Genomic DNA, 12,932 nt, shown 5'->3' with positions numbered 1-12,932 from the left:
AAACACTACACAAGGATCCAAGAACAAAAGCTACAAAGAACTTGCAACCACTTCTTGAAAAACTAAAAAAGCTCAAACAACTGAATACACGTGCAGATTAGATTTTTGTTGTCTACATAATACATTTCTTGACAGGAAAACATAACTCAATTTATCCACAGTTATCTCAACTTTCAGAATTTCTCTTATTCAAAACAGAAAAGTTTATTATATTAAGGATAGAAACATTAATATTTTCTTTAAACTTTTAAGTAGGGAGTAGAAGAAGCAGACAACAAATCATCAGACAAAAATGAAATCTATGAGCTCTTAACACGTTTAACATTTGCGCAGAAGACATTTTAATTAATGACACCTATATATTCATTCAATCCTGTGCAGGATATTAAAAAAAAGTTCTGATGTAAAAATGTGTCTTAAGAGACAATAACAAAATTCAGAACAAAACCACTACAGCATAGAACCACATACTGGTAACTGGTTCAGCTCTTTGGAGCCATTCAGTGGCAACAAACAAGCAGAAAGGTAACAAAATTGGGCCATTTAGAATTCCCCATACATAGATTAAATTACACGCAGCGTAGACTATTGAATTCCTCCACTATTTTTTGTCCATCCCTGGCGTGAAAAACAAGTCAGAGGCTTGGCTAGGAGACAGCAGACTCCATCTCCTGGGGTCATGAGTAGCCATAAAATATTTGAAGAGCTTCTCAAACTCGTCTGCCTGATGCACAGTACTGTCTTGGAATCTGGCCACAAGATCATTGCAGATACAGATCAAATTTGCTCTGTACTCTACTTGTAGTCTGAAAACTAGTGGTTTCCAGGACTCATCCACAGCCACAGATTGCAATGGTTTGTAGACTGAATTTACACATCTCTGTTAGGGTTGTCTGCAATGAACTGAGATCTTTGCACGAAGTCGTGGAAACTTACATTACAAAATGTTTCTGCCCAAAGACTCACAAAACAAAAGAGAAGAGCTGGGAGTGTTCTCTTACCCTCTCCATATTACATGAGTATTATGCATCTAATGCAGGAAATTAAGATACTGAAAGATGAAGAGTTCATCATAACTATACACATATTCTGTCACAGCCAGACTTTATAAAGTAACACCTCCCTTTTGAAGAATACTAAATTAAATGTAGAAGACCATACAAATTTTGTGAAAGATCTGACTTCCCACTGGTTTCTGAGCCTGGCACAGCTAATCTTTTGCATCTTTTCTTAGCAAGTGAAAGTATGTAGGTTGCTCCAAAAGTAATGCCTCCTATTTATTTCCATTGAAGCTACTAGAGATACAAACAACACGATAACACTACTTGATAAAGAAAATTCACAGCCACAGAACATAATTTTTCAACACATTCATCATCATTAGCTATGCATTTTTGCCAGCAATTGACAAGAGCTTGCAGGCTATGCTCATCAAAATCTACACCAGTGGAGGTGACCCACTGTCTCTGTCACCACTCTGACCACCCACTGCCTCACTTTGCTCACATCTACTGGTTGATCTCACCAAACATTCAGAAATACTAATAAATGTCAGTGGGTGCAATTTTTCCTCAAGGAGGATTTTAATGGTGCAAATTTGTTTCATAGGCATTTCCATATCAGACACCATTTGTCAAACCTCCCCTCTGCTGCCATCTGTCACACAGCAACAAAATGGAACTGCATATTGGTGGCAAGGTTCAGCCTATACTGGCATATCACCAACATCCACGTCTGATACTGTGGGCCAACATAAAAAAAATAGGAGCATTACTTTGGGAGCATCCCTCGTAGATGGGACACTGTCACAGTACCTTCAACTGCTTGAATGCAAAGCATTCCAAACACCAAAGTTCTCTGAACTGAATTTTTGTCCCAACCTTCTGAATTAGCTGAAGTTTACTGGTCTTCAGAAAAGTATTAAAAATTTAAAATTCATTCAAACTTTTAACCAAGGATAGTTTTGCTTGGTAAGTAAGATGCATCATAAAGACGTAAGGATCTTTCTTCACTGTTCAGAAAGTCTGTTTCTTAGATAACTTTTTATTTTGAAGGTATAAGAACTCACACTGCTAGAATGGATTCAATGAGAAATATGAAAAATGACAGTAAGTTCCTTAATACTGCTCAATAACTGTCTCACCATGAAGTATGCAAAGCTATTAAAGAAGAGACTGCAAGTAATTTACAGAAATAATAATTTCTGGAGGTAGTGTGGAAACAAATTGGTTGGAAGATATTCATTTTTATTTAAATTACAGAAGGAGCTCATTTTTAGACTACTATTTAGTGTTCTTCTTCTCTGTCTTAGATACCAACACCCATTGACAAACTCTGTTAATGACAAAGTGAAAAAGCTGACTGGAATGTAAGTCTTAAAACTGGAGTTTAAATCATATTTGTACAGCCAAAAAGCTAGGCTTTACGGAAGAAAAAAGGTAGGCTTGAACTTACTGCATTAGAGAGATAGGTAACTGGAGCGATAGTAATACTAGCTGCAATTGTTTAATGAAGTTAAGTAATTACTGCTGTGTACATGAGGTATGTCCCAGCAACATTGCAAATAACCCATTTTAGCATGGTAAGTAACAGTTACTTGCAAATATAATAACAAACTAAAAGGAAAAGTAACCTATTCATTTAGGTGGCATGATATGCATAGGACATTATTCTCTACAAACTCTCCCCTTCTTCCTGCAACTGAAAAAAATAAACTAAGTTTATACTTAAATTAAAACAAAGAATAAAATCCTCCGTTTGAATAATCAAAGGGAAAACATATTGTTGTGATTTATGGTAAGAAAATTTTCATACATGCGTATCACCAAACTTTGGGCCCTGCAGGAGCTCAATAAGAGGCAGTCTGAGAATGGGTGGGTGAATTCACCCAGTGGGAGGTGACTGCCATAATGGCCCTTCCCATGTAGTGTCATCTCCTCCTCCTCTTCTTTCTCTTCCGAGTGTCTGGGAACCCATCTCTCCACAGTGTAAAGCTACAGATGATTTTTAAAATCAGAGACGAATTTCTCTTTAGGCTCAGGCTGATTAATTTTATCACTTTTTCAGAACACCTTGAAAGTCAGCTGCCCTTTAGGATAAAAGGATCAAGGGCCAGCACTTCAAAAGTATCAAATTAAGAAGGGAATATATAATTAATTGTAAATTACAACCATTTTGTAGTTTTGGCATCTAGAAGAGGCTAACTTCCATTTTACGAGACCTGTAAAATGGCTGACAGGTATTTTAGTCTGGATGTAAAAACAAGGTAAGTTTTAAAGTTTCACGGATTGTGATAATTCTCAAAATACCCTCTCCACACTAAATTAAAAGAGAAAGGATGAAACATGATACCCAGGATGGGATAAAAAATAAGAACTATGGTGAAAAGAACCAATACTAATTCACTCTACAGTATTCTAACAGCAGCAACTCTTGAATTTTGAGATTAGTTTTCTAACTCTTCTAACTACTATCTACCCTACTTATACGTTTGAATAAATAGTAAAATGAACACTTACAAAACTCGACCATGAACTTGTTTTTCATTTTCCTACCTAGTCTGACAAAATTCAAGCTTTTATTTTTAATTATTGTCATTTATATACCTTTGCACTTAGCTAAACATTAGCATAGCATTACACAGAAGTAACTTACTGTGAGCCACTGGATATAGGGTAGTGGAGATCTCACTCAAAATAAATGCTCAAACAAATCCTACATCTTATTTGCTGTACCTAATCATTAAGAGAGAAACATTGTCCTTTAAAGGCAGTAACTAGACTTGGAGCAAACCACACAGCTGTACGTGGAAGTTATGTCTTTTCATACTAACAAATGCAAAAAACCTTCTTTGTCAGTAATAATTTGTGTTTTACTAGACTCTATTACCAATAACTTTAAAATAAACAAGAATCCCCCTGTGCTTCTCTCATTGTTTTAGTCATCCTTGTAACTGCAATCTAAGTGGATACATGTAAAAATGTTTGTGTTACACATCTGTAAATCGTTCTCTATAACCATATTATATATCCTGTAACACAGCGGAAGGAGAAAAACATTTTACCACATCCAATGTGTACTGCCTTAAATAAGTTCTGATGGCTTAATTTAACATTTCCACAGAAAAAGTGCCACATTTTTATGAGAAAAATGAAACAAAAGATTGATTATCTTACTCCTGCACAAACTCCAAACAGGGAAATCTCTGATAGAATTAGTAATCAGTATAGATTAGATACTTTCTATGTGTAAACCTAAGGTTTAGGAGAAAATTTCAACAGATCTGAAAAGCACTAATCTTCATTACATTATGAACTATATGGGGTGCTTTTTCTTCCTATCAAGGAAATGAGAGATAATAGAAGCCCACTGAAAGAACTGTGAGTCAGCACAGCTGTGCATTTGGTTCTCAACTTGTTTCAGCATGTTTCTAGAAAGATATTCCTTCTTACTCTCATCACTCTAGCTCCCCTTGCACTCAGTGGCCTTTCTGGAGGCACTGAGAGGTCTTCCTAGGGAAATGTCCAATGTTTCCTATCAGTCCTATCAAACATCAAGGTCCTACCATTTCACTTCTACATTTAGAGGAATCCCACATACACAGCAGATACTACAAAACAAAATTGGAAGAATGAAGTATTTAACTAGCATTCATTATTATTAAAAACAAATACAGGGCAGAAGCAAACAGGAGATTTACTTTAAAAAGAACAATTTGAATATATTTTAATTCATTTCATATTCTATTAATTTCTTTAATATCAATTTTGGCCATAACTTATACTATTTATTTAAAAAAGGATATTTTTATGTTTTTCTACTAGAAGTGGATGAATGACTGTTGCATGAAATTAATGAATATGAAAGCAATTTGGTAGGAGTGCTGAGGGAAATCTATGGGGATTGCTCAATGTGAGAGAGAAAACCTGAGGAATTCCTCTTGCAACAGATGGTAAAAGAGGAGGCTGTAGGAGGTGAAGGTGTTCAGAGAAAGGATGTGTTTCAATTACTTTTTTTCCACTTGGGCCCAATCTGACTTTGCACAGAAGGAAACCAGTACTATCACTCTCACATGTCCAAGCTCATGAATCAGCATGACTCTTCACTGCCCTTCCCAAATAATAAGGTGTGATGTGATAGCTAATTTGTGACTCTCTCCTGCTGCCACAATTTTTATAAATTTAGGTATGCTTACAGTTTTTCCACAGAACACAATATCCATATTACAACAACTTACACATTCTTCTCTGCTTTCCAGTGACTGAAGCTTTAAATGGTTACGTCTTTCTCATGCCTTCTTCTGCTTCTTTTTGATGTTTTTTTTTTTGTTACACTATTGTCTTACACTGTGTACTCTGCCCTTGCTCATCTAATTACCGAAGCTTCGATTTCATAACAGTTATCTGGTGGAGAAACCAGATACTGCGTAAAGGCCAATTAAAAGTAAGGTTATCTGTCATGAACACAGTCTAAACAATGCTCGCTGCAGGACCAAAGTGCCAAAGATCAGAACATTATGTAGTTTTTATGACAGACATTTAGCTCACCTCTATACAGTAACACAAATAGAAACACATGCTGTGTGGGTCACAGAGTCCTTAGCAAGTGAAGTCTCTGCCTTGTCTCAAAATGCAAGTAGTCTTTATTTCCAAGCTAATTCATTTTTCAAAAGCTCGTGTCCTATTTTCTTTCAACCATGACAAAATATTTTTTGGTAAAGTTCTTTACTGTTATTAGTCAGTCATAATTCATTACTATTGCATTCACAACTTACAAAAATTGTTTTTATATTTTACACATCTAAAAGGAAGGAATAGCAAAGAAAATGAATTCTAAGTGATGTACCTAAATTCAAGTGTCATCAGTTGAAGACTCAAAGTACTTTTCAATACCAAACACTTTATTTTCTTAGAAAATGAAAATGTGAGGTTTAGGATAACTTTAATATCACTTTTTCATTCTTTTTATATCTCTTCACTTATATTAAATGAAATGGTAACATTCACACTAAATCAGACTCCAGTAATTCCTCAGAGAAAAGCAATGGTGCTTGAATAGTGTTGCTATTAGAAATTGTTTTCATAGCATAAGGCTAATAAATATGCATCTTACGTCTAAGAAAAAAAAAAAAACATTAAAAAGCTACTTTTTCCATAAAAGTATGCTGTCAAATTTATCTGCCTCAAGAAAAAAATGTAACATGAATAATAATATTTTAATAATAAAATATTTTAAAGCGTCATGACGGGAAATTGTTGAAAGTTGAGATGGAAGGATGCAGAAAGCATTCCTGCAAAGGGAATGGTTAAAAAAGTTGTGAATTAGAAATTACCCCAATCCTGTTTTATTGGTATACCTTGTGGCAGAGACTGGACAGGAAGAGCAGACTGGCCAGGTGGGATGGAAATGAGTCCCTGACGCTGAAGGTTCAGCAGATGTTGCTGCTGCTGAAGTTGTTGCATCTGGAGGAGCTGCTGCTGGAAGACAAGCTGCTGGGCTGCCAACTGCTGTTGTTGCTGCTGATAAAGAAAGAAAAATAGGCATCAAAGAATAAAGTAGGCATTGGAGGCTAGAAAGCCGAAAATGTAAAATCAACTTATTTCCCTTTAAGCTCAGTTATTAAATAATAACACTGTTTGCAGAATACTTGGACAGTGCAATCGTTTGAAATTTTCTGTTATATACATTCAAACTATTAGGTGTTAGGGAACGTGTCAAGATATGCTCAATGACACACTAAAGAAAAGGGTCAAGAGAAAGTACATAACAGCCGTTTGAAAAAACAAAACCACCCAGCTCATGGCAGATGATAACAAATTCATCTATGCTAAAAGTGTAACTCTTTAGGGCCTCCTGTGATTTGAGGGCACTCTTGTTTTTCCAATTGACTAACTTTGGTCCGCAGTGGCCCATGAACGCGGCCTCCAGTGATCTATTAGTAAACTGGGATGTAGCCTTCATTTCACTGGTCTGTTAGCACTCTCTCACTTCTAGTTGGAATACATTAAAACGAGCACTGCATTCAAGGCAAAGAAGTGCCCTATTATGAGTAGAAGTATAAGTTCCAATTTTGTGAGGCATTTCAAGACAAACTGGAGTATGCAAAGACTCAGGAGGGTATAAGCAGGCAGTCACACTTCAGAGAAAGACAAGCTGCTGTGGAAGACCTTTCCTTTCTAGTTTGGGGAAAAGAGAAACTTCTGATGCGCTCACTGGAAAACAGACTGCATAATGGAGCAAGTCATGTGGATTGCCCAGAGCCTCCGGAGAAATACAGGAGCAATTTCTATTCCGTAGTTGATGGCTGTCTGAAATTCTATTCACAAATCCAAACAGAAACAAAGCCTCAGGAGGTCACGACTGCTTCCTCAACGTTTGCATAATGGGCAGCTTGAAGACAATGTCTAGGATACCTGCTGATCAATTTAACTACTTCAACATGTTTTGTTTGTATTATGTTTATATTTGATGCAGTCTGCTGACAAGTGCAAGCTAGGCCTGAGAAACCAGCTTGTCAGGTTGATTTATGAGCACATCAAACTGTAACTTTCTACTCGCCACTCCAAACCTACAGTAGCAGTTCATTAATCAGGGGCCTGTGACTTTGAAATCTGCGCTCAATCGCTTTTTTTTCAGCCACAAACTAAATTTGCATGCTCTCTGAGCTGTGCCACGGAGAGAAGTGTGGCTCCCTCCTCAAAACGGGCTGCCTGCAGGATAATCAGCACGATGTCCCCCCGCCGCTCATGCTCTGCACACTCAGGTTCGTTAGTGGACATTAGACAACAGCAGCGCTGGACTGCTCAAATCCTACATCTCAGACAGGGGAGCAGGAGAAATACATTGACATTGCTACTAAGCCCCATAAAAACACAAGAACAGATCATTGATGGCTGGATTCTTGCTACAGGAAAAGACCTGAAGTAGCCTCATCTTTTCCAAGCTTCTGTCAGCCTATACCAGTATGTATCAGCAAGGCTCTTGGCTCCTACCTCTTTTGCTTGCTTTCCTGGGTGCTGCTGCTGCTGCTGCTGCTGCTGTTGCTGCTGCTGCTGTTGCTGTTGCTGCTGCTGCTGTTGTTGCTGCTGCTGCTGTTGTTGTTGCTGTTGCTGCTGCTGTTGCTGCTGCTGCAAAAGCTGAAGATGTAACTGCTCTTGCTGTTTCTTGTAAAACTCTTGTAGTTGTTGCTGAATAAACCATTTTGACTTTAATAAATAAAGGCAAAAGTTTCAAGTATTATAAATCTCCTAAACTCTTCTAGATTGGCATATGGTGGCGTAGCCATTAAGAATCACCTCATAACAAAAGTGTGATTTGAAGAGGCAGATCTACATACATTTTTTTCCAAGGCGGTTCTGAAATTTTCCAATGCAGATTCCAAAACATCCTAAACAGAAGGGTATAGAAAATCTGTATTCTAAAGGGAATGCAAGAGCCAAATTAACTCCTGAAGTAACTATACCTAAGTTCCTCATATGTCCTATATAACAAATTAGAAGTTGTACTCATCTATTCGCAAGAAACCAAAGAAACCATCAACTCACTAAGGCCAAACTAAACTGGCTGCTTCTAAAGGGGAAAAAAAAGAAAAAAAAAAACAATTAATCTGCCAACCCATTTAGTGGAATGCCAGATTCAAAACTGAAAGTGAACTGCCTGTAATGATCACGGTATCAGAAAGTAAAGTGTTTAAACACACAATGACTGAAGTATGACTATCAGACAGATCATTTTCCGGATGACAACAAAGCATCCAAAAATCTATTCTTACACCAGGGTACTGAGCACTGACACTACCTGTTTATTGTAAGAATAGCAACTTCATGCATTCTTCACTTAGCCACCAGACTTTGTGCTAAGGAAACAGCAACTTCTTCCTTCATCTTTATCTGGGACAAATTTTTGGAAGTATAAAGCAAATTTAAAAGAAAACAAACAACAACTTTTTCCTATGATGAAACAAGCTGTTACATTCAAATTTCATAACCGCATACCATTTGTATGACTAAAGGGAGCACTACAGTGTTATGAATTTTAAAGCAACAATTATCTACAATTCTATTCGCACTTTCTTTGGCAAGTCTACAATTAAAATGTGCCTAGGCACTTGAAAATTTAAATATCAATTTGTTCAGTATTTGTAATGCATCCGCCACTGCTGCTGCTGTTTTCAATATAACATTAAAAGTTTCAAAATTGCAATTTCTCACTTGTGCAATTAAAGCAAGAAATTTAAAGACTGAAAAGTTTCACACTCATTTTCATCCTTTTTGGTGTAATGAGCGATGGAATATTGCCAACTAAGATCTATCAAATCTGGCTAACAGTTGTGAGAACACCCTGCGCTAGCGGTCCAAAGCAGGTAACCCACATTACCTGCTGCAGCATAACGGCTTGCTGCTGCTGGAGAAGTGCTTGGAGCTGCTGGGGAGACAACACTTGCTGCTGGAGAATCTGCTGCATTTGCTGAGGGGTGATCACCTGGGGAGTCATCATGGCCACTGACACAGGTACCTGCACAGAGAAAGAAAGATATCATCATTGAACACGTCTTCGTTCGTCTGCACCACAGCTGTACGTCTTTTTTATTTTGTACCAAAGACGGACCATAATTTTTTACATAATATTTATCACTGTGAAGTTCCAGTTTCAGTCAGAATCTGTTATTTTAAGACCACAGTACTGTGGCACTCTATTTCCAGAGGCATCAGATTCGATCAGACTCAAGCTTTATGTTTCGCATCTCTTATGTATTCCTGCAAGAAATTTCAGCATTGGCTAGTACAAATGTGCATTTAAAAATAAATGATTGCATGGCAGGACTCTCAACACTTCATAATCAATCATCTTATCAAGTGTCATAATGTTACAAATGGAAAAATCTATTGAGACATTTTCAAAAGATGTGATTAAAACAGATGAAAAAATAAGTATCTTAAAGCAGTAAATGTTTTACAGAATAAAGATGCCTAGCTTAGGAAAGTGTTTGTGCAGTACATCATTTTAGCATCAGAAAACTTGCTTAGATGGTCCTTTTAGTCTTATTTATACAGGAAAAAAAATACTGAGGACTTTGTGAATGCAGAAGGGAGTGTACCTCAGCTACCGATCTCTGCAGAGGGAGATGTTTTTCAGTCACTCAAATGAAAACTGAAAGGTTTGCAGACTTCTCGTTAGATTATTGGCTTGTCCACTAACCTCTACAAATGCATTTTTGCATAGATCCTGATTGGGACACAGCTTTATTTTCATCTAATTGTGCACACATGCATGAGCCCTCACCTACACAGGCTCTTAGGTGTAAGCAGCAAAGGCACAGCAAACGTGTGTGTGCGGATGAGAGGGAAGTCCTCTAACAGAGCCTGAGGGATGTGCCGAGCCACTGCAGCAGGTGCACTGTATGAAACCACTGATCAACCAGACCCACACGCAGGCAGACAGCCACCAGCAGGACAAGTTTTTCACTCTTGAAAAAGCAACCACTGCCTCGTCTAGCAGCATTCAACAGTGCTTTTTGCTCTCTGCATAATCGAAGCTGGCATAGAAATACTGTTTTGCAATAACTTTGTAGGACATTGCAGACTTCTGTAAATCAGAAAAATACATATATTTTTAATAAAATAAATCACAAGCAACTCTTAAGAAGAAATACTTTTCTAATACTTTTATTACTTGAATATGTCCCAAAAGGCTTTACATAAAAGCCTTCACGCTTAGAGAAAAACATGTCTTCTACAATTTACATTTAAAAGAAATTACTTCATCCAATACTGTACAGATTACCACCTCTCACACGATTCATCACAACATAAATTTATGTCTTAAAACACTCACTAATGAAAAGTCTGAAAGTAAAAATTCCACTACTCAGAAGTCAGATAACCATTTGCAAACAATGAACGAATTTTAAGAGCAAAAGTTCTGAAGTCCTTACTCTGAAACAGGGGAAGAGACAAACCAGACTTCCATCACAACTGAACTTTTTGGGGAGGATTCATCTCTCACTTTCAGCCATCAGGTGGGACATTTTCTCTCTGCTATCACTGAACTCTTTCTATAGTCAACAGAAAAAAGGAAATCCCAAGGAAGGTATATCTGATATAGTTTGGACTATTTTAGCATGGGATGTACCACTCTCTGAATGTTTCTGTCCCTCCCCATTGAGTCCAGACCTACACTGAGTAGGCATCTAACTTGTTGATGATTAATCTTGGTGACCCCCACTGATTTTGTAGTGTTGAAAACACCACATCTCCATTCAGTGATATTTTATTTTAAGACTACAAAGTCTTAAGGGCCCAAAAAACAACTTGTTACAACTTTGGGATGCACAAGCAGGCAGTAAAACTCACTGACTGCAGCCTGTATGTGAAGGCAGTAAGGTTCTCCTGTTTACAAGAGATCTCAGCTTGCCTTCTTGCAACACTTTCACCTCAGTTATGCTACTGAACTCTCATGTGTGACACGAATGAGGATACAGTGAAGAAGGCAAACACCTTCCCAGTTCAACCATTAGCTTTCATCTTTAAATCTTGAAAGAATTTTCCTGGCCCATGCATGCCTGCCATTCTGCCATACAGCAAATGGTAAGAGTTGCACCACTTCCCCTCTTCCTTTGGCATCCGCTCCTTATCTTCTTCCCCGGCAGATGTATGTTCAAACACACAAGTAAAAATTCTGATCTATACAGAGTGCAAACTGACGTCTCTGGAGGTGGCCCTGACTTGCTTAGGTTCAGAGCTAAAGACTGAAGCCAGTAAGATGCAGGCCACGCTCTGTTCCTCAGTCGGAAGTGCAGCTTTTCTTCCACCAGCCCCATTTGTGCTGGGCTTTGGTACCATCTGTTTTGAACCTCCCTGGCTGCGTACTTGCTCTCATACCTGGAGACACACCTGCTCTTCGTGCTCGAAGAGCTTGTCTTTTCCTGCTTTTTCCTCTATATTTTAACAGTCACTCTCAACAGTATAAGCTGGAGGAGAGAACCTAATTCACTTGTTTTTTGGGATGATGGAAAAAAGCATGAGAATAGGCAGTCATGACCATTAGTAAAAGACATACTTACATAGATGATACCTTAACAGAACTGTGTGTGAGGATCAATGTAAGTATATCATACTCGATAGGCCTTATTCCCTATGGATAAAAGGCACATTCTGAAAACAGCTTGAATTTCAAATCAGCAAAACTTATTAAGCAAAAAGATTTCTCTAATTTTAACTAGGCATTATAAATTGGCACATTTCACAGCCTTCAGGGATACACCTGACTGCACTTTATTTCCTACTGGAACTGTTACAGTGGAACATGGGCCAGAAGAACATCAGAAGGGTGCAATGTTCTGGGAAGTTATGTACATTAGGAATTTTTCTCTGCTTTGGTGTCCGTATTTTTCAAGACTTCTGCTCTGATCTCTCAAAAATGTAGCAAAGAAGCAAATTCCAATTCTTTTTCATGGGAATCTCCCAATTTATCGAAAGCCAGTTCAGACAGAGGGCAACAGAGGGACCCAGAGAAAAGATCAGACCATGTACCGTACTGGGACCTTTCAGAGGGCCGCAAACTGCCAGCGAATTCTCACAGAGATCTCAGGAAAAACTGAAGAGATGAAGTGAAATACTTGGTTTGTGACTGCAGCTCATTTGTCACTAGATGTCCTCAAAGAACTCCATCTCCCAACTCTGTCACAAAGATGATGCATACAGCAACCCTACAAAATGCTGCATCTCAGAAAACCTCTTAAGAACAGTCGGATCAGAGGGTCTATGTTTCAAAGAGTTCCCCATGATTCTGATGCATGCTGTCCACCATTTTTTGGATTACATTAAAAGTCCTGCCAAATAAAACTAAGACATGCACAAGCCAACATATTTTTAACACGTCTAGAAAGAATATCAGGCAAAGCCAAATACAGTAATACATATCAATACACTAAT

At 37.9% G+C, this 12,932-nt stretch overlaps 1 protein-coding gene across 6 annotated transcripts in view; it reads right to left on the bottom strand.

Moving 5' to 3' along the window:
• Positions 1-12,932, bottom strand: part of FOXP2 (forkhead box P2) — a gene marked incomplete at both ends in the record, with an annotated part of 185,535 nt that overhangs the window by 51,826 nt on the left and 120,777 nt on the right. For 2 of the 6 annotated variants that reach the window (XM_079546781.1, XM_079546785.1), the window contains 3 exons: positions 6,356-6,518; positions 7,992-8,186; positions 9,376-9,513. In XM_079546781.1, the coding sequence (XP_079402907.1) occupies positions 6,356-6,518; positions 7,992-8,186; positions 9,376-9,513 (496 nt within the window). The remainder of the gene's footprint in view (positions 1-6,355; positions 6,519-7,991; positions 8,187-9,375; positions 9,514-12,932) is intronic. The other 4 variants (XM_079546782.1, XM_079546786.1, XM_079546783.1 and 1 more) reach the window with 3 other exon arrangements.

This window comes from Tetrao urogallus, assembly GCF_951394365.1.
Source record: "Tetrao urogallus genome assembly, chromosome: 1".
Lineage (NCBI taxonomy): Eukaryota > Metazoa > Chordata > Aves > Galliformes > Phasianidae > Tetrao > Tetrao urogallus.
This window is presented reverse-complemented; position numbering and strand designations above follow the sequence as displayed.